The following is a 19,226-nucleotide window of genomic DNA, read 5'->3' on the forward strand; positions in this document are numbered from 1 at the left end:
GCATTGGATCAGGCTTACAGAAGGTATATTGATTCCTTGTATTGGCAAATAGATTAATGCATGCAATGAGCAAGTTCTGCAGTTACTGGCATGGAACCGGAGCAGCATCCTGTTCCCACTGAACTCAATGGCAAAAAATCCCATTGCCTGCCATGGAAGCAGGCTCCTTACAGATTAACCATTCCCTCCTTCGTGAACAGAAGCAAATCCAGTGTAGCCCGGCAGCACTAGATGTATACCATTCAATGTTTTGTGGTGCAGCAATGCAACCTCAGCACTAGCGCTGCGTGCATTAACCCGATCCGCCCCCTTGCAGTGTGGCAGCACTTTACATGAAGAGTAACAGATGAGTGTGTGCCATGCACACGCTTTGTGCGGCACCAGAGCAGCCTCCCTGCCTGCAAACGACTCCAGCCCTGACAGGAAGAGACCAGAACTGTCCGATCCAACTTTGCAAGACTGGAAGCTAGTTGCCAGCACTGTGTGCAAGGGCTGCGTTGCAACCCTGCAACCTCCCTGGGCCTCCACCCTCCCAGATCTCGCAGGCAGGAGCTCCAGCTCTCTCGCTTACTCGCCTCCGTTCTCCCTCACATACACACACGCGCACATACACACACAGGCTCGCGCTCTCTCTCACACATGCACAGGGACGAAACGAAGGGGGGTGTCGAGTGCAGTGCTTTATAGATCCCTCCGCGCCTCCGTGAGTGTGTGCCGCTGACAACTCCTTGGGAAACGAGTGGAGGGGAAGGAACTACTTTCACGCCACTAAGCTGGCCCCGGAGGCGCCGAGCGGGGCCGCGCGGCAGGCCTCTCCAGCGGCTGGCGTGGAGGGGGCCGAAGGGATTATTTTCTCTGCCGCCCCCCACCCGCCCGTGGTTATTTGGAATCAAGCTGTGGCGGCGGAAGGAGCCTGAAGTCAACGCTTCCGCCCAGTTTTCCTGCGAGGCGGTGGGAGGCGAGCGCGGGGCTGCGGCTAATGGAGTTGCTGCCGCCGGGGATGGAGCGCGGCTGCTGAACTTCTCGCCGGCTCCGGCTGGGGGCTTCTCCCTTCCGCCCCTCCGCGGGGCGCCCGCTGGCCCCTGCGTCCCCCCATTCCTCACACAAGCAGCCGTGACGCATCCCGCCGCCCCCTCCCCCCTCGCAGCGCCTCCCCGCGCCGCCCCCACCCCCGGGCTTGTCCCCTGCTCGCGGGGCTGTGGCTGGCTGAGGGTGGGGTGCGTGACTTGCCCCCTCCCCCCGCGCGCCCCCTTCCCTTCCCTTCCCCCTCGGCTGGCGGACGCGGCTGTTTGGAGGAATTTCTTCTGTGGCTGCTCCCCCTCCCTGCTGCCCCGGGGCTGGCTGCGAGGGGCGAGCCCGCTCGGCGAGGAGGAGGAGGAGGGCGCTGAAGGCAGCTGCAGCGGGAGATGAGCTGCAGCGGGAGGACAGCGGCGCGGAGTTCACTGCAGCTGGGAGCCTGCCTCTTCCACCAGCGCCAGCCTGTGCCCGTTCCGGACCAGAGGAGCTGCGGCCACCACCGTCGCTGAGGCAGGGGGCTGCGCTCCAGTGCCGGACAGCAGGGTCCCTGCGGCTCTGGGATAAAAGACTTGCCGCTGCCCCTCACTGTTGTTCTCGTTGGAGAGGCAGCTTCGGGGGTTAACAATGGTGAGGTTTCTGGTGAGTTCCTGCTGCGCCCTGGCTGCGTCGGTGCTGCTGCTCCATCTCGCTGTCGGATCACGGTGAGGAAAAAAATGAGCGAAGAGACGGCGACTTCTAACAACGAGTAAGCAAATATTTGTTACTCTTCTTCTGACCCCTCTGCTTCCTGCCTCCTCTGCTTCTACCGTTGGGCAGTTCCGTGCAGGACTGCTCTGGCTTGTCGGATGGTCTGTGGCCCTACCTATGTGTGTATTGCGCGTAGGGATTGTCTGTGTTATGGAAACACTGGGGTCTCTTTTTGTGTCTTAGGGGTTTGTTCATAAAGCTCGGGAGCCAGTCTCCGTGTTTGTGTAGTGCAATTACAACATGACAGAAAGGTGGCCAGGTACTGGCGGCGGCGTGTGTTGAACTTGGGGAAAGGTGGGGGTTTAATGTCCGAACAGTGCACCTCCCTCCTCTACATGCCGCCTAGGGTCAAATCCTATCTCACAGATGTTTCACATGGAAATTAGTGTGTGGGAGCTTCATCCTGCAGGAAACTGCTGTTGAATTTTAATGGGATGAGTCAGTCAATGTAAATAAAGTTTAAACTTTTCCCTGAAGTTATGAGCTCTTGGGTAAAGGGAGGGCGAGTCTCTTACAGTTTTAATATATCGAGATTGGACGAAGTCAGGCCGCCTCTTGCGATTTTTAGATATTTATCCTACTGCTTTTAGTCTATGATATTTACATTTTGAGTGGAAGGGAAGAAATAATATTCTGTTAGTAAATAGTCCCTTTGTGGCGTTTAAAAACAAGTGCAAAGTATTTAGAGGTATGTTGATCTCAGTCTTTATCAGAAACGTGTAAAGGTATAAAGTTCATGAGGGTTACTACCAGTGCCTCTGTCTGCAAGAGGCTATGTAATCTTTTCCAGAATAATGATTTGCAATTCAGTCATTTGCTGGAATTCGTTTTACGAATGATGTGGCTTGTCATAGTGCAGACTCAACTCTTGGTGATGGAAAATAATCATCCTGTGCTTTCTAAAATGTATTTTAAATAGCGAGTTCATTTGTCATTTATATGACAAAACTGTGTCATTGGTAGTGCAGGTAGATTGCCATTTACAGGCATTCCGCTAAATAAAGCATTCCTTAAGATATAAGGAAGGAAAGGAAAATCGTTAAGGAAAATATTTTTTTCTTTTTAACACATTGATTAAATTTCAAACTTGAATAACTAGTGTTTTGAGAAATCCTAAGCTACAGTAGGTAAAGCACGAAATGTTACATTGCAGTGGTTTAGAAGGTGAATTGCTCCAGTATCAGTGTAACGAGGCAGAAGCAGTCGCCATGTTTTCTTTTTTGTGAATCGTTCTAATTTGCATACCACAATTTCCATTCATAAAAAAAAATTAAAACACCACCGTTGACATTCAACAAGACCTGCCGTGTGAATTGTATAGGCCTTTCCTGCACGTCAACAGTCTGAGTATTGTAGGAAGTTTGAACATTAGGATTTCCAGGACTACTTGATTTAAAAAAATTGGTTGTTGACAGAGTTATGTGGGAAATATCAGCTCGGGGAGGTGCTGCGAGCACGTGATCTGCTCCATTCATAAAATTACCTGGCTGTCCATTCACACTGCAGTACACTGTCTGTTCTGAACAGAGTTGCAGATTAGATCTGGATAGAGAGAGACGAGGTTTGTCAGAATTCAAGGGAAGGAGAGACTGCTTATTTCTGAGGATCATGGATAAACTTACCTTTTCTTGTTGTGTTTTCTTTGTTTTTTTTTAAAATAAAAATTGCATTCAAAGAGAAGATAATCCAGAAATCACTTCATTACATTTCAAAATGTACTGTGGGAAGGCATGTTTAGAGTAATTTCATCTTTAGAAACAGCGAATCAGAAATGAAATACTGAAAAACCAAATTCACCAGTGCATTTTTCTTGCATTGCTTTCAAGACAAACTAATTTGCCAGTTCCCATAGCAATAATTCAAATTACTTTGTACTATATTCTTTCTGCAACATGGAATAACAGATACTAGTGTTTTTAATAAGTCAAACCTTAATATGATGTTGAAAACCACATTTCAGAAAATGGTGTAACTTCTGTTAAGTAATGTCTCGTCGTAAAAATAAAAAATCAGTGAGAAGGAAAGATTTTTCTTTTTATGAATTTTACAGGACTTATGTACAGTCACTTTCATATTTAGACTTTTTTCCTCTTGCTGAAAAGTCTTTTTAAATATCAGAGGAGCAGTACTCTTTTAAAAAAAATTAGAACCAATGTGAAGGATGCTGTTTTAAATTTTTAAATTAGTCCATTGAAACATTTTTTGAGTATCTCAATTTAAAAAAATCAAATATTCAAGGAAACTTAGTTGTTGGATTCAAGTTAACCAGCAGAAAACAATTTGCATTTGGTTACCTGAATCTTTTGTTAAAAAATACTAGGTAGGTTGCTGTGTTAAAATCTTTGTGATGATGATGATACATATATTATTGGGCTAGTTTAATTCCTAGTTGGCAGAGAGACATTTTGAAGGGATTGGGGGAATTTTCTTAAAAAGCCAGGAGAATGGTGTTTGAGTGATTTCAATACTTATGATATCTACAGTTTGAGACCATTTTTGGTTTTCTGAGGTGTTTGAATGTAAACAGATGACTAATCTAAAAACTTGTAAGGCACTGTCAATTCAAAAAATTTTCTATGTGAACAGGCTTTTTATCTACTATGGTTGCAGATAGTACTCAGACATTATTGTAACAGAAACATTTGAAAAAACTTCCAATTTGCTTTATGGTTTGACATTGCTTGGTTTCACTACTTCCCTGTTTGTGTATGTCTTTCACAGAGCAACGGAGGAGTGAACAAAATTATTGCCTTAATGTATTAATCTACAAATTTCTCATCACCTAAAAGCAAATACGGGTACTTGGAAAGACATTTTGTTACAGTGTAACTGAGAATTATGCTGAAAGCTGGGTCATTTATTTTTTTGGCATGCAAAACTCTGTATTAAAAAAAATTTTACAGAACGAGTAAAGGATTGGGTTATATACTTGTTTAACATTTGATCTCATCTAAGGATATTTTGTATCACTGTAAATGATATCAGTGAAATAAAAGGCTGTGAAAATTAAAAGCGGTATCAGATGTCACTCCTTGCTTTTTTAAACGAATATGTAGAAGGTTAGCATTACAAAATTATGCTTACGAGGGACAGGAATTTTGTAGTTGGGCAAATAGTTTCCTTAGGTATGTCTTTTTGTTGTTGTTGTTTTAATTTTCATCTTGTTGTAAAGCATGAACAAATACTTTGTGCGTGTGTGTATGTGCTGTGCTAGGCTGACACATTTTCATGACAATTTGACATGGGTGATGGACAATAAAAAGAACATGATTGTTTTTTGTCATTTGGTATAGTGGAAGAGTGAAGATTTTTCTTGATGCTCATGGGCATAAGCTAATTATGCATATCTCATACTAGCATTATGTGAACAGGTACCTTACAAAGTTTGATTCTTGCCTGTGTGTACATCTCTTCTTGACTAGAAGCACCCCCAATAATTCCACAATCAGGCCTTCATTGAACAGAACAAATTCACTACTAAGAGAAAGAGAAGGTGGGTGAGGTAATATATTTTATTGGGCCAATTCAACCCTCCTTATTGTGTTTATAATATCTGGAAGTCAACACTGCCTATGACAACTAAAATAGAGTTGTATTTTTAATGTGGATAAATAACCACTAAGCTTGGATGGAATTATTATACTAATTTTGTAATACAATTACATTTTGGGACCCATTCGTCCAAAAGTAAGCAACACCCTACTGGCAGATTTTTCACATTATTTCCTATTGTTGCATATGTTAGTTCCAGGTTGCCCTTAGTAAGAGAAGTGGTCCATGGTTCTGCAAGTCCTCTTTACTGTTTCTCCTGAACTCAGTTTTGGAGACCATTTGTGCATACGGTAGGCTTGCACATTTAGGCTCTGATTTGTAAGTTCTGGATGAAAGATGATCTTAAATTCATATAGCATTCTCATTTATTTTAACTATAGAGTCATGTATTTTTGCCTGTTAAATATTTCAGTTGAATTTTTTATAACAGAGATACGTTGCTGCCTGTAATTTGACAAGGAACAGCGATATCAATCATGTCATGGCAGAGCTGGCCGATCTATTAAGTGTGGAGGGGAAAATGTTGAGTCAAGTGTATCTCCCAAAACTAGAGTGGATATTTAAAAATACAATGAGGTCCTGCAAAATATTTTCCTAGAACTTCAAAATAAAACTGCAGTACTGTATCATCAATACATTTTAAGTATCTCCTTTTATTTCCAGCCAAAATATAGAATGATTGAACTAATATAAGACTTTGACCCTGGAATCGAAACTAACTAGTTCTTTTTCAGTGTTAGTTGTTAGATTTTTTTAAATGCATTTTTGCAGCTTGAACAAACACCCTATATAGAAAAAATGAATTTAGATTTTTGAAATCTGTCACTTTTATACAAAAAACCTTAAATTAAGAGAAGTAAGTGTGTGTGTGTGTGTGTGTGTGTGTGTGTATAATCTCACACACATACAGTATATGTATATATGAGAGAAACTGTAAAAAATGTAAATTGATAGTGTCCCTTCTGAGTTTGCTAATTAGATTGTCACTGCCATTTTATAATTTATTTATTTCTGGGGCATTGTTTGAAGTTGTGGAGATTCCATTCCAATTTTAATGGCTGTGTCATGGGCTTTACTTTGGTGTTATGTCCTACCTATTACTCTGAGGGGAAAATGAATTTCAGGTTACATAATTTGAAAAGTTAAGAGAAAAATATTGATAGGTCTGCTTTAATAGCGTTTCTTGGTTATGATATCCTAGAAACATTTATTCTAGGATGCACCATAGAACTAGAGCCAATGGCATTATTTGGAGAAACTAAAGAAAGTAGTTGTGTGTTTTTTAAGGCGATAGTGTTACATTAGCACTTGACCTGAATAGTAGAGACATTCAGTATGTGTTTTGGAAGTTAATGACACTTCTTAATTTTGGCCCTGATCGTGTACACAGGAACTGTTAATGAGTAAAGGTATATGGTACATGCTTTGTGTCTGAAGGACATTTTTGTAGGTCATCTTTAATTTATCATTTAGACATTTTGTGCATATCTATACAGATGTATATGCTAGGGATGTAAAATATCATTAAATTGGTTAAATGCTTAAATGTTAACTTTAATGAGTTAACTGATTTATCAGGGAGGCAGGTTGGCCCCCACACCACAGCTGCGGGCTGTTCCCACTAGGCTGGAGTGCCTCTCCTTGCGGCGTCCCATGTCTGCCATGAACAAGGGCTGCTCTAGTTGGGCTGAAGCACCCCTTCTCGTGGTGGGCCCCATGTGGCTAAAGCAGCCCTCTGCCCACAGCAGGCAGAGGGCTGCTTCAGCTCTACCGTTAAATAGTTAACATCCTTAGTATATGCAGGTAAATTCTTCATTATAAGTATTTATGTATATGCTGTTTGTCTAATTGATATGTAATTACTGTCTATATCTGTTCATCTCAGTTTTGCTATAGATATTTATAGAGTTAAGTGTGTGGCGATGCATCAATTTACTTAAAATGAACCCTAAACTTACAATTTAATTTTAACAAACCTTAAATCTTTAATCTGAAAGAATATCAAGTATAATTAGAAATCCTAATTTCACTACAGATCATCATATGATTTTGTTACAATGTTGCTGGTTATGAAGCCAGCATAGACTTCTCTGTTTATATAGAGAAGGCAACCATAATTTATTGTGATAATCTACAATTGGACATGTTAGAGAAAATTCTCTAGAGAGAGCCAATAACAGCATAAATGGATTAACAGAATTCAAAAAAGGAAGTGTGAAAAGTGAATGCTAGAAATCGGGGAAAATGTCACAATATTGAAGTGGAAGGCAAAAAGGGCAGAGAATTAAAAGTGGTTTAAAAATTAATAGTTTTAAATTAATGGGCTATTTTTTTTAAAAAAGTATTTATTTAAAAATTTAACAATGAACACCTATATTAAGGCCTAATTTTATTAAACTGTAATCTGTTTTAAATTAAGTACCAAAAATGATACTACCAAGTAACTGTGTTCTGTTAATTTTCAAAACAAGTCAAATCATTGAACTGTGCAAAGTTCTTCATGCTTTGGCCACCGTGAAGCCATACGTCTGTGCTGATGACAAATTCTGCCTGATAATAGTCCAAAGCGGTGCAGACTGACGCATGTTCACTTTCATCATCCAAATCAGATGCCACCAACAAAAGGTTGATTTCTTTTTTGTTAGTTTGGGTTCTGTTGTTTCTGCATGTGAATCTTATTCTTTTAAAACTACTGAAAGCATTTTCCACACCTTGTCCTCTCAGATGTTGGAAGACACTTCAAATATTCATACATCTTGCGGTGAGTGCTATAGATATTTTTAATAATCTCACATTGGTGCCTTCTTTGCATTTTGTCAGACCTACAATGAAAGTGTCTTAAATCAAACAACATTTCTGTAATGTGAAATATATGGCAGAATGTGGGTGAAACAACAGAGTAGGAAACAGACAATTCTACCTTATGGAGTTCAGTCAAAATGTAACACATTTTTTCACGGGCATCATGAGTATGGAAACGTTCCCTGGAATAGTGGCTGAAGCATTAAGGGGCATATGAATGTTAGCATATCTAGTATGTAAATACCTTGCAATGTCAGCTACAAAAGTGCTGTTCTTGCTTTCAGGTGAGATTTGTAAATAAGAACCAGGCAACATTATCTCCCATAAATGTAAACAAACCTGCTTTAGTGATTGGCAGAAAAAGTAGTAGGATTGAGTTGACTTGTAAGTGTATATAAAGTAAGACTTTATATTATTTTGTTTTCAAGTGTAGTTATATAACAAAAAAATCACTTTTGTAAGTAGCATTTTCACAAGAAAGAGACTGCACTACAATACTTGTATGAGATGAACTGAAAAATACTATTTTTACAGTGCACATTTGTAATATAGACTAATCAATGTGCACTTTGTGTTCTGTGTTGTAATTAAAATCAATATATTTGAAAACATAGAAAAACATCCAAAATATTTTAAAACAAATTGGTATTATATTATTTAAAATTATGATTAATTACAATTATTTTTAATCAAGTTCATTTGTTTTGAGTTAATTGTTTAACTGCCATTTATTAACAGCCCTAACAAAAACTATTTATAATAGGATGCAGGCTACTAGTTCTAAAACCTTTAAGGGTATGGTGACCAGAAAAGGTTCAATACACTAATAACAAGCAATCCCTCCCTTTGTTTAATCAGCATTATATGCAAAATATTTTGATAAACATTTTTCTTGTGTTTCCAGCATACCAAACATAGTTTTGTTTAATATAAATATGCTGGTTTTGTGCATTTGTAATTGAAACTGAATTCCCATTAAAGTACAGCTTAACATAAAGCAGAAGTAAAATATGAATTATAAAAATTAAAAAATGCATCTTTCACCATTTTCTGCCATAAAATATAAAAAATTGAAAAGCTGGATACATTAAAATATTTAATCACTTACATTTCATTTACAGATTTTTGTCCCTGGCTAGCGCCAAAAAAAGGCACTACATTTAGCATAAAGGATATGTTTAATTACACATTTTAATGATTATCAGCCAATAAGAATCAACTATTCTTAGGAGAAATAACTAAAAGCACACTTTCAAAACAAGATTAAAATTACTTAAAGGTTTCCTGTGTCCTCATTTAATGAAGATGGTGGTAATTTTATTGCTCTAAATGAATTATCCTCCAGAGAGGTGAAAGGGGACAGTATTTTATATAAATTAAATGCATTCAGAAGGAAATTACTGTATGTAATAGTTTTAATGTAAGTGGCATAAACAACATCACATAAATAGTATGAAATTTTGGGCTGGCCCAAACATGCAAATACTCTGCAGGTTTCCTCTTGGTTAAATATGTCTCAGGGAATTTGCACAGACCACATGAATTGCCTTATTGTATCAGACCTAAGATCATAGAATCATAGGACTGGAAGGGACCTCGAGAGGTCATCGAGTCCAGCCCCCCGCCCTCAAGGCAGGACCAAGCTCTGTCTACTCCATCCCTGACAGATGTCTATCTAACCTGTTCTTAAATATCTCCAGAGAGGGAGATTCCTCCACCACCTCCCTTGGCCATTTTTTCCAATATTTCACCACCCTGACAGTTAGGAATTTTTTCCTAATGTCCAATCTAAACCTCCCTTGCTGCACTTTAAGCCCATTACTCCTTGTCCTGTCCTCAGAAACCAAGAGGAACAAATTTTCTCCTTCCTCCTTGTGACACCTTTTTAGATATTTGAAAATTGCTATCATGTCCCCCCTTAATCTTCTTTTTTCCAAACTAAACAAGCCCAGTTCATGAAGCCTGGCTTCATAGGTCATGTTCTCCAGACTTTTAATCATTCTTGTCGCTCTTTTCTGTACCTTTTCCAATTTCTCCACATCTTTCTTGAAATGTGGCGCCCAGAACTGGACACAGTACTCCAGCTGAGGCCTAACTAGTGCAGAGTAGAGCGGCAGAATGACTTCACGAGTTTTGCTTACAACACACCTGTTGATACAACCTAGAATCATATTTGCTTTTTTTGCAACAGCATCACACTGTTGACTCATATTCAACTTGTGGTCCACTATGACCCCTAGATCCCTTTCCGCCATGCTCCTTCCTAGACAGTCGCTTCCCATCTTGTATGTATGGAACTGATTGTTCCTTCCTAAGTGGAGTACTTTGCATTTCTCTTTATTAAACTTCATCCTGTTTACCTCTGACCATTTCTCTAACTTGCTAAGGTCATTTTGAATTATGTCCCTATCCTCCAAAGAAGTTGAAACCCCACCCAGTTTGGTATCATCTGCAAACTTAATAAGCGTACTCTCTATCCCAATATCTACATCATTGATGAAGATATTGAACAGTACGGGTCCCAAAACAGACCCTTGCGGAACTCCACTTGTTATCCCTCTCCAGCAGGATTTAGCACCGTTAACAACAACTCTCTGACTATGGTTATCCAGCCAATTATGCACCCACCTTATCGTGGCCCTATCTAAGTTATATTTGCCTAGATCCATCTAGTCTAGTACTCTCTCTTTGATAGTAGCCAGTACCTGGTTGTTTAAAGGTAAGTGTAAGAATCCACAGTAGGCAACTGTGGAGTATTCTGCCCCTGTAGTAGATCTCATCATAATTTTACCAGTTGATTTAAACTTTGAAGCACAATACCCCTTCCACACAATTTTTATCTTCAATTATGATAAATTCTGTATATTATTGATATTCACATCTTTTCTTGGTATCAACTTTTTGGGTCTGTGAGTTCCACTGTATTTCGTTAAATTGCATTTGAATTTTCCAGCTATTGATTTCATTGGGTGACTTGTGTTAAGAGACAGGGAGAATGGAAATTCTTGATCCACTTTTTATGCCATTTTTTATTTTACATACATTGTCTTGTCCTCTCTTAATCATTTCCTTTTCTAATATGAATCCTACAATTGACAAGTACTACTTCTGCTTTGTGATAAATAGAATATAATCTTGGTTTCTGTTAATTCCACTCCAGTTCATTTGATTAAATGGGTTTTGCCCACAGAAGCTCATGATTCTATGTATTTTGGTTAGTCTCTAAAGTTCCACAGGACCACTCATTGTTTTTAAAGTTATAGATTAACAGGGTTACCCCTCTGAGATCCTTTTCTGGGGTAAAGAGTACCAACTTTTCATCCTTATTTCATATGAAGAGTTTCCATATCCTTGACTCATATCGCTCTTTACCAAAATCCACTCTAGTTCTTCGGTATCCTTTGTGAAATAGAATGATGAGTAATATACACAGTGTTGTAGATGATTCTCAACCATTGAGTTAGAGAAAGCATGTTAATTATCATTCACCATTCCCATGAATATGGTGAAGCTATTTGTTTGCCAGTGCTGTCATCCCTCCCGCACCTTCAAAGTCAGAATCGAATCCAAGATCCCCAATTCCCTTTATTCCTCTGTCAAACAAGTACTTGTAAGCCAAAAGCAAAAATCCCCTTCTGGCCTCCAGAGGATAACTACTTTCTGCTTACCAGGTAATCTTATAGGCCAAATGCTAGAGGCCTGTGCTGTGGAATTTAAAGGGCTTGGGCTCTGGCCACACTGATGGCCCATGTAGGCAATTACTATGAGTCCACGTGTCAGTTTTGTATTTTCAGTTTGCTCTTTAAAAACACCTTCAAATGCCATACAAAAATAGTTCCTAGGAACATTAACATTGCAGAGTTAAGAACGCTGAAGTCTAAAAATGTGCTCATTTGTTTTGTTTTTTAATCTTAATGCACATGCATGAGCAGATAGCAACCATGTCAAAAAGTCCAAGTCAGGAATGGAACCCTCCAGCACAATGCCTTAAACACAAGGAAACATCTTTTCTCTTCTTGCAGCCCTCTGGCTAGTTTACTGTTTGTCCTGTGGACAGAATGAGGCAAGAGTAGAGCAAATAGCATGTGACCATGTAATTAAACTATCATGCTTATGGTCAAAGGGCAGAAATAAGGTTTCTAGCCTTAATTCTGACACGTACTTTGAAACGTTGACCTTGGCCTAATGAGTTTTTTGTGTGTAATATAGATAGAATTTTATTCTGATTCTTTTCTTCATCTGTGAGTTAAAGAATCTCTTGTTTACTGTAGTTTTCAGATATTAGTGGTATTATTCCTGTGCAAGTCTGTACAATACTCTATAATATTTCTAGCTAGCATTATTGTGAATTGCTTCTTAATACTCTTCAGCTTGATGGTACTTTTTTGTGCATAAAATTATGTTTTAATGTTTACCTGTGATCTTATTTAATACATATCAGTTTGGATGCTCCCTTCTCCCTCCCCTCAATCCTGTATTTGCCCGTTCCTAGCTCTTTCATTGAGGGGGGAGAAGTACATTTTACTCTTAAATATGCTTTAGTCATATTCTTTTCTTTAGAAAACTAAGACATTAGCATGATGAAGAAAATCACATAAACTTCTGAGCTTTGTCTTTCTGCCTAATTGATATTGCATGCCTTATAGAAGTACGCTTTACAAGTAAGGAGTAGGGACAGTGTCTTTTACATTTCACTAATTTGATCCTTCATTTATTGAGTTCTCATGTACTTCAGCTAGTTTTATAGAGAAGTCTGGTGGTTTAGTTCTAAAACTGATGAATAGATCTTTTAAAGAAGATCTTGAAAACTAGTGGACAGATTTCAAAAATTCTTGGAGAACCCCCTCCCTACACACCTTTTCATGCAGCGTTACTTTGCAACGGAAAAGAATTCTGCATGTTAACAAGCTCATGTTAGGTATTGGATGCATTTCACAAATTAGTTAAGTGCTTGCCTGCGAAGCTGAAGACTGAGGCTACAAAAAAAATAAAAAGCTATTTCCTAATTAGGGGTGGCAGAAATATTTTCGAGATTGGGGAATCCTGCTCTAGCACTTGAAGTAGAACTTGAGTGTTCTATACCATGATACTTTTCTGTTTGCATACCATGTCCAAAAAAGCTGGAACAGTATCAATGTTACCACATCACATTGTGGAAATATTTTATTGCCCTATATTTTGTATTATAGGCAAGCTGCACCAAGCATTGATGTGAAGGGAGTTGTTGGTATAAGTATTTTATGGGTATGTTTGTCTTGAATACAAAAAATGCATCTCCCTTTGTTTTTAAAATATACCTTGCCCTTTACTAAATTTTGGAGTTTTAAATTGTACAGGTATCACACTCTAGTTGTTTATCTTAATAGGTCTGCCTTCTAATGCAATGAAGATTGAATGAACCCATATTAGTTGTTGTGAAGTAAGGTGAAAATAATTACATTTTTACTTGCTAATTTACATCTTGAACAGAGGCTTTTGTACTGTATATGGAGAAGTTATTCCAGAATAAGGAAGGAGTGCTACCTTATTTCTGGTGGTGTTGCTATTACAGATTAACTCTGTGTGAATGCTCCCTCTCCTCTCCTCTCCCCCCCCCCCCCAAAAAAAAGAGTCCTGTGGCACCTTAGACACTAACAGATTTATTAGGGCCTAAGCCTCTAAGGTGCCACAGGACTCCTGGTTGGTTTTGCAGATACAGGCTAACTCAGCTATCCCTCTGAGACTCTTACTCCACAGACATTAATGTTGGTCACTTTCACCAACCAAAAAGTTATTTTCTACCCTGTATCCTCTTCCTTTTTTTTTGAAGATTTGTAGATTCCAAGGTCATCTTGTCTTACCTTGTATAGCATATACTACTAAACTTTCCAAAAATACTCTCTAGACCAGTGGTTCTTAACCTGGGGTGCACGCGCTCCCTGGAGGTGCGAGACGCCCTTTCTGGTGGTGTGAGACATGCCAGATTTTTATGATATATCTTAGGTTTAAAACTGACCTACTTCAATGATTTTTTAATAAGGGGTGCGAGAACATATTTGAGAACCATATTTGCAGTACGGTTAAGAATCACTACTCTAGACCTTATATTTTAGAAAAATATCCAGTATTGATTTTAAAGGTGTAAGCAATTCAGAATCTATTGCAGCCCTTGGTAAATTGTTCTAGTGGTTAATTAATTACTCTCTTTTTATTAAAAATGTGTGCTTAGAAAGATGTCCTTGCTGTAAATTGCCCTAGTGTTCCCCACTAAAGTAATTGACGCTTGTAGGAATGGATGCATTATAAGTGCTCCCATTCCCAGCTCTTAAGTCGCATGCAAAAAAAAAAAAAAATTGTGCAAATGGAAATCAGCTGTGGGGGGGGGAAATCCCCGCTTTAAGTTGTTTCGCTATCAGTCCAAGTTTTTTGTAACGTATCTTGGACTTTTACCAAGGGCGGCCTTTCCTTCTAGTCTCAATTTGACTATTTTCAGCTGCCTGCCACTGGATCATGTTATATTTTTCTCCGCTAGATTGAAGATCTCATTATTAAGTATTTGTTTTCTATGTAGACACTTAGACCGTAATTGTCACACCTTAAAATTGTCTTTCTCAAGCTAAATAGATTGAGATTTTTTTAAGTCTGACACTGAGGTATGTTTTCTAATCCTTCAGTTATTTTTGTGTTTCTTCTATGAACTCTCTCCAACTTATCTATCTTTTGATGATTTTGTTTTTCTTTTAGGTTGTTAAATAGCTCAAGTCCAAAACCCAATAATTTTTGCAGGCCCCAACTGGAGAATAACATCCATTTGATGATGATTCCCCATTTATAATTACATTTTGAAACTTCAATCAGCCAGATTTTAATCTCATTTCATGTGTGCCATATTAATTTTGTCTTCTAGTTTTTAAACAAAATTTAATGCAGTACCAAGTAAAATATCTTATGGAAGTCTCTGTATATTACATCAACATAGTTATCTTTATCAATCAAACTTGTAATCTCAGTTTTAAAAAATGTTAGTTTAACTGGATCTGTTTTCCACAAACCCATGTGAATTGGCATTTGCAGAAAACTACTCACTGAGGGGCTGACAGCATCCAAGGTCCCCCAGGCAAGATGTGGAGCCATGCAGCCAGCCCTCATTCTGTGCCCCCTCTTATCTGTCCTATGTCCCAAGGGTGCCAGGTGCATCCATCGCCAAGCTTGTGTTGGGTGATCCACCCACACAGGCAGCAGCCGGACAGCAAACACCCACCACCCCAGGGATGAAGCTGGCTCCCCAACTAAAAAGGCAGGATATGGGGTGACCTAAAGGTAGGGAGATGGGGGTGGGCTCTAGAGTGGACAAAGGGATAGGGTCCCCCCCCCCTCCAGTGCCCGGGACCCCACAACCTCCTTTAATTTCCCTCCTTTAATTCTGAGTCGTGCATAAGCCTCTTGATTTTTTTCTGGCCCCGGATCGATGTCAGACCTGTAATTACCCAGGTCATCCTGTTCATCCTTTTAAAATATTGCTATAAGATTAGCTTTCTTCTGGAATTTCTCCTGTGTTCCAAGACTTCTTATTGAAAATCAACATTAATGGTCTAGCAAGTTTCTTAGCCAGCTCTTTTAAAACTCATAGGTGCAAGTTATCAGGATCTCCCAATTTAAACATTTTTTTTACTTAGTAGCTGCTGTTTTACATTATCCTAAGATACTGGTAGAATGGAAAGAATGGCATGTCTACAACTATCTGGTTAAAAATAGAACAGAAGTATTTATTGAACACTTCTGCCTTTTTGCATTATTAGTGGTAATTTTAAACCTTCCATCTAGTAATGGACAAGTACTATTGTTAGGATTCTTTTTGTTCCTAATTGTTTTTAAAAACTCATGATGTTGAATTCTGGCGATAGATTTCTTCTTGTTTCCCTCTGCTTTCCTATCGATTTTCTACAAGTTCTAGCTTCTGATGTTATATATAAATGAATTACAATCTCTCTCTCTCTCTGTGTGTGTGTGTGTGTGTGTGTGTGTGTGTGTATAATATATAATTGTATAAATAACTGATGCTGTCACATACCCCTCTAAGCCAGGTCTTTTTGCTCTCTGACCCCAACAAACACAATCTTCCTCACTGAAACAAAAACAGAACTATGTAGCACTTTAAAGACTAACAAGATGGTTTAATAGGTGATGAGCTTTTGTGGGCCAGCCCCACTTCCTCAGATCAAATAGTGGAAGAAAATTGTCACAACCAAAATTGTGTTGACAATTTTCTTCTACTATTTGATCTGAGGAAGTGGGGCTGGCCCATAAAAGCTCATCACCTATTAAACCATCTTGTTAGTCTTTAAAATGCTACATAGTCCTGTTTTTTGTTTCAGCTACATCAGACTAACACGGCTACATTTCTATCAGTCTTCCTCCCTGTGGGTTTTGGGGGCATCTAGTAAAGGGTTTGGGTTTTTTCACATTTTTTTCAGATTAAATTTTTCCTCCCAGTCTTTAATACTAGTCTTTGGGTGCTAGAAGCTTGTTGGCCACTCTTAAGAAAAAATATAGAATGTGCATCCCTACACTTAAAGCCATTTTGTTGCTGCAGACATCTTACTGTATAATGACTTCAGAAAAGCCTTTTCTAAGCTTCTTTCCTTGTTAAGTAGACTAAACTAAGAAATTAAGACCGTGGCCAGGTTGTCCACAAGACAGGCTGCTTTAATGAAAACCTTTAGGACTTCTCTTGTAAAACTGTTGTCCTTGTGTATTATTATAAGATAGGGAAAATCTCTACCATTTGTCAGCATAAGACAACAGAAAAACGGTCCAGAGAGTAAAATTTAATTTCTTTGTTACGCTAGGTCGACACTGCAATTGTGCACCATATCTACTGTAATTTTCAAATGATCAATTCTAGGAATGTCAATGTGTAAACAACTACCATGATTAACTGATAAGCCTGGTCTTATTGGTTAATCCTGTTGACTACATTCATTCTCCCCCCTCCCCCCCTTCTTGCTGCCTCTGTGTCAGAGGCAGTAGAGAGGAGAACAAAGGGAGAGGCAGAAGCCATGGAGGGTGAGGGGAGCAGGTAGGAGCCGATATGAGCAGGAAGCCAGGTTTTAAGTTGGCTTTCCACATATGTTGGCTATGTGGACCTGCCTCCCTCTCCCCCTACAGAGGCAGCAGGGGGCACAAGCAGGAATTTGTGCTGGGGAACGCGGCTTAAAAGCTGGCTCCCCCTGGCTCTATGAAGCCACTTCTCCTCTCCCCCACAGCCAGGGCTCTCCGCATACAGAGGCTGCTCCACGATAACAGCCCCTTCCTCTGGGGGTCTGGATTCCCTGCAGACCAGGACTGCTCCAGCATCCCACAGAGCAGTCCCCATCTGCAGAGAGCTCGGGGCCCCCTGCAGATAGGGGCAGTAGGCAGGAGCCTATCTGCTTTTTTAAAAAAAAAAATCAGCTCCCCTTACAGACCGGCTCTCACCTGCTACCCCACACTGCTGCCTGTGATAGAGTGGCAGCAGCATGGAATGGAAGGAGACTCCTTGAGAGTGAGGCCAGGAGCGCACTGGCTGCCAGCCCCCTTCTGGGTGACTATCAAATAGTCATGTAACTGCCAAAATTTGGTGCGGTTACACGACTAACGAATTACATTCTATCTAATATCCCTAATCAGTTCCATTAACTTTTTTATTATTACAAACTCCTCAGTTGATAAAATAAAGGTTCTGTTGTATGCATTAGTGTAGTATAAAGTGAATAGTGTGCCTTGTTGAGTTAGTTAATTGTAATAAAATATGTAATGATAAATGCAAGTATATGTGGGGAAGTGGTGTTTTTTAATCTTATTCTGAGTCATAAGGGTTTCTTTGTACTAAAAAGATTCTTCAGCTCTTGTTTCTGATTTACCTGTGAATTGTTTTAAATCATGCCGCTTCTTCCTCCCCTTCCCCCCCCCCCCCCCCAAAAAAAAGAATTTATTTTTCCTTTTAAAAATGTATTTCTTTTGGAAATCTTTGACTCCTAAATGTGGGTTTGTACTGTGCTGTAGATTTTCATCATTCTGCAATAGAAAATGAGTTCCCACATTAGAGGATGGTTTATAGTGTTGATCTCGGCTATTAACTAGAGTTGCTTTTCTGTTCACCTCACAGCTGCTAAATGTTTTGTTTTTGCATCTATTACAGGTGATGGGTAAGTACCGTCATCGTATGAAACATATATACAACTTGATTGGTCAGCTCATGTCAGTTATAACAGAAATATCAGTATTTTCTGCTGATAGAGAAAAATCTGTTGTGTTCTATTAATTTGCCTTTAACTGAGTATGAAGGAATCTACATATTCTGAATCTGTAACTGCCTTGTCGCCTTACATTGATGTCAGCCTACTTTAAAATTTGTAATTTAGTCATAATAATTATAAAATCATGTTACATGTATGGAGTTAAATCTATTTGACATAGTCCATATGAGAAAAGCCCATAGCAAATAATGGCACTTGCCATAATAATTAAAGATTTAGTTCATGTTGGTATTATAAAACCTGATTTTAAGGAGGACTTGCAGCAAGATCATCAGCTATAAGACAGAAGGAGAAGCATTGCCTTTCCTGGGTCTTAGTGCTCAACTGATCCTCTCTTTCTCTCCCTTTTCTGAATCTTCCTGCAGGCTCACACAACAGGCTGTTGCAGACTGGTGAGTTGTCCTCTAGATTACATCTAGAAACTTAAATTAAAAACTTAAACCACAAATAGTCTAGTAGCACTTTAAAGACTAACAAAATATGTAGATGGTATCATGAGCTTTCATGAGCACAGCCCATGTACAGAACCAACATCCAACACTCTGGCCATCTGAAGAAGTGGGCTGTGCTCATGATACCATGTACATATTTTGTTAGTCTTTAAAGTGCTACCAGACTATTGGTTGTTTAAGTTTTTCCTGTTACAGACAAACTTGGCCTACCCTCTGAATCTTTTAAAAGTAAAAAGCCTTCCAGCTTGCTACACCTATTTGCATAACATTTAATCTTTAAAAGAGCCATTAAGTAATACTGAATCTACTTAACAAACAAGCATCTACCAGGTATATACTAGTATTTTCTGAATTTATTGACAGAAATAGTTGTCGTCAT

The 19,226-nt window shown here is 39.1% G+C and overlaps 1 protein-coding gene across 1 annotated transcript in view; it reads left to right on the forward strand.

The window, feature by feature from the left end:
- Positions 1 to 607: 607 nt before the first annotated feature.
- Positions 608 to 19,226, forward strand: part of SPRED1 (sprouty related EVH1 domain containing 1) — a 119,805-nt gene continuing 101,186 nt past the window's right edge. Inside the window, exon 1 of the mRNA XM_075927035.1 lies at positions 608 to 1,762. Coding sequence (XP_075783150.1) covers positions 1,731 to 1,762 — 32 coding nt within the window. The 5' untranslated portion in view covers positions 608 to 1,730. The remainder of the gene's footprint in view (positions 1,763 to 19,226) is intronic.

This window comes from Pelodiscus sinensis, chromosome 4 (assembly GCF_049634645.1).
Source record: "Pelodiscus sinensis isolate JC-2024 chromosome 4, ASM4963464v1, whole genome shotgun sequence".
Lineage (NCBI taxonomy): Eukaryota > Metazoa > Chordata > Testudines > Trionychidae > Pelodiscus > Pelodiscus sinensis.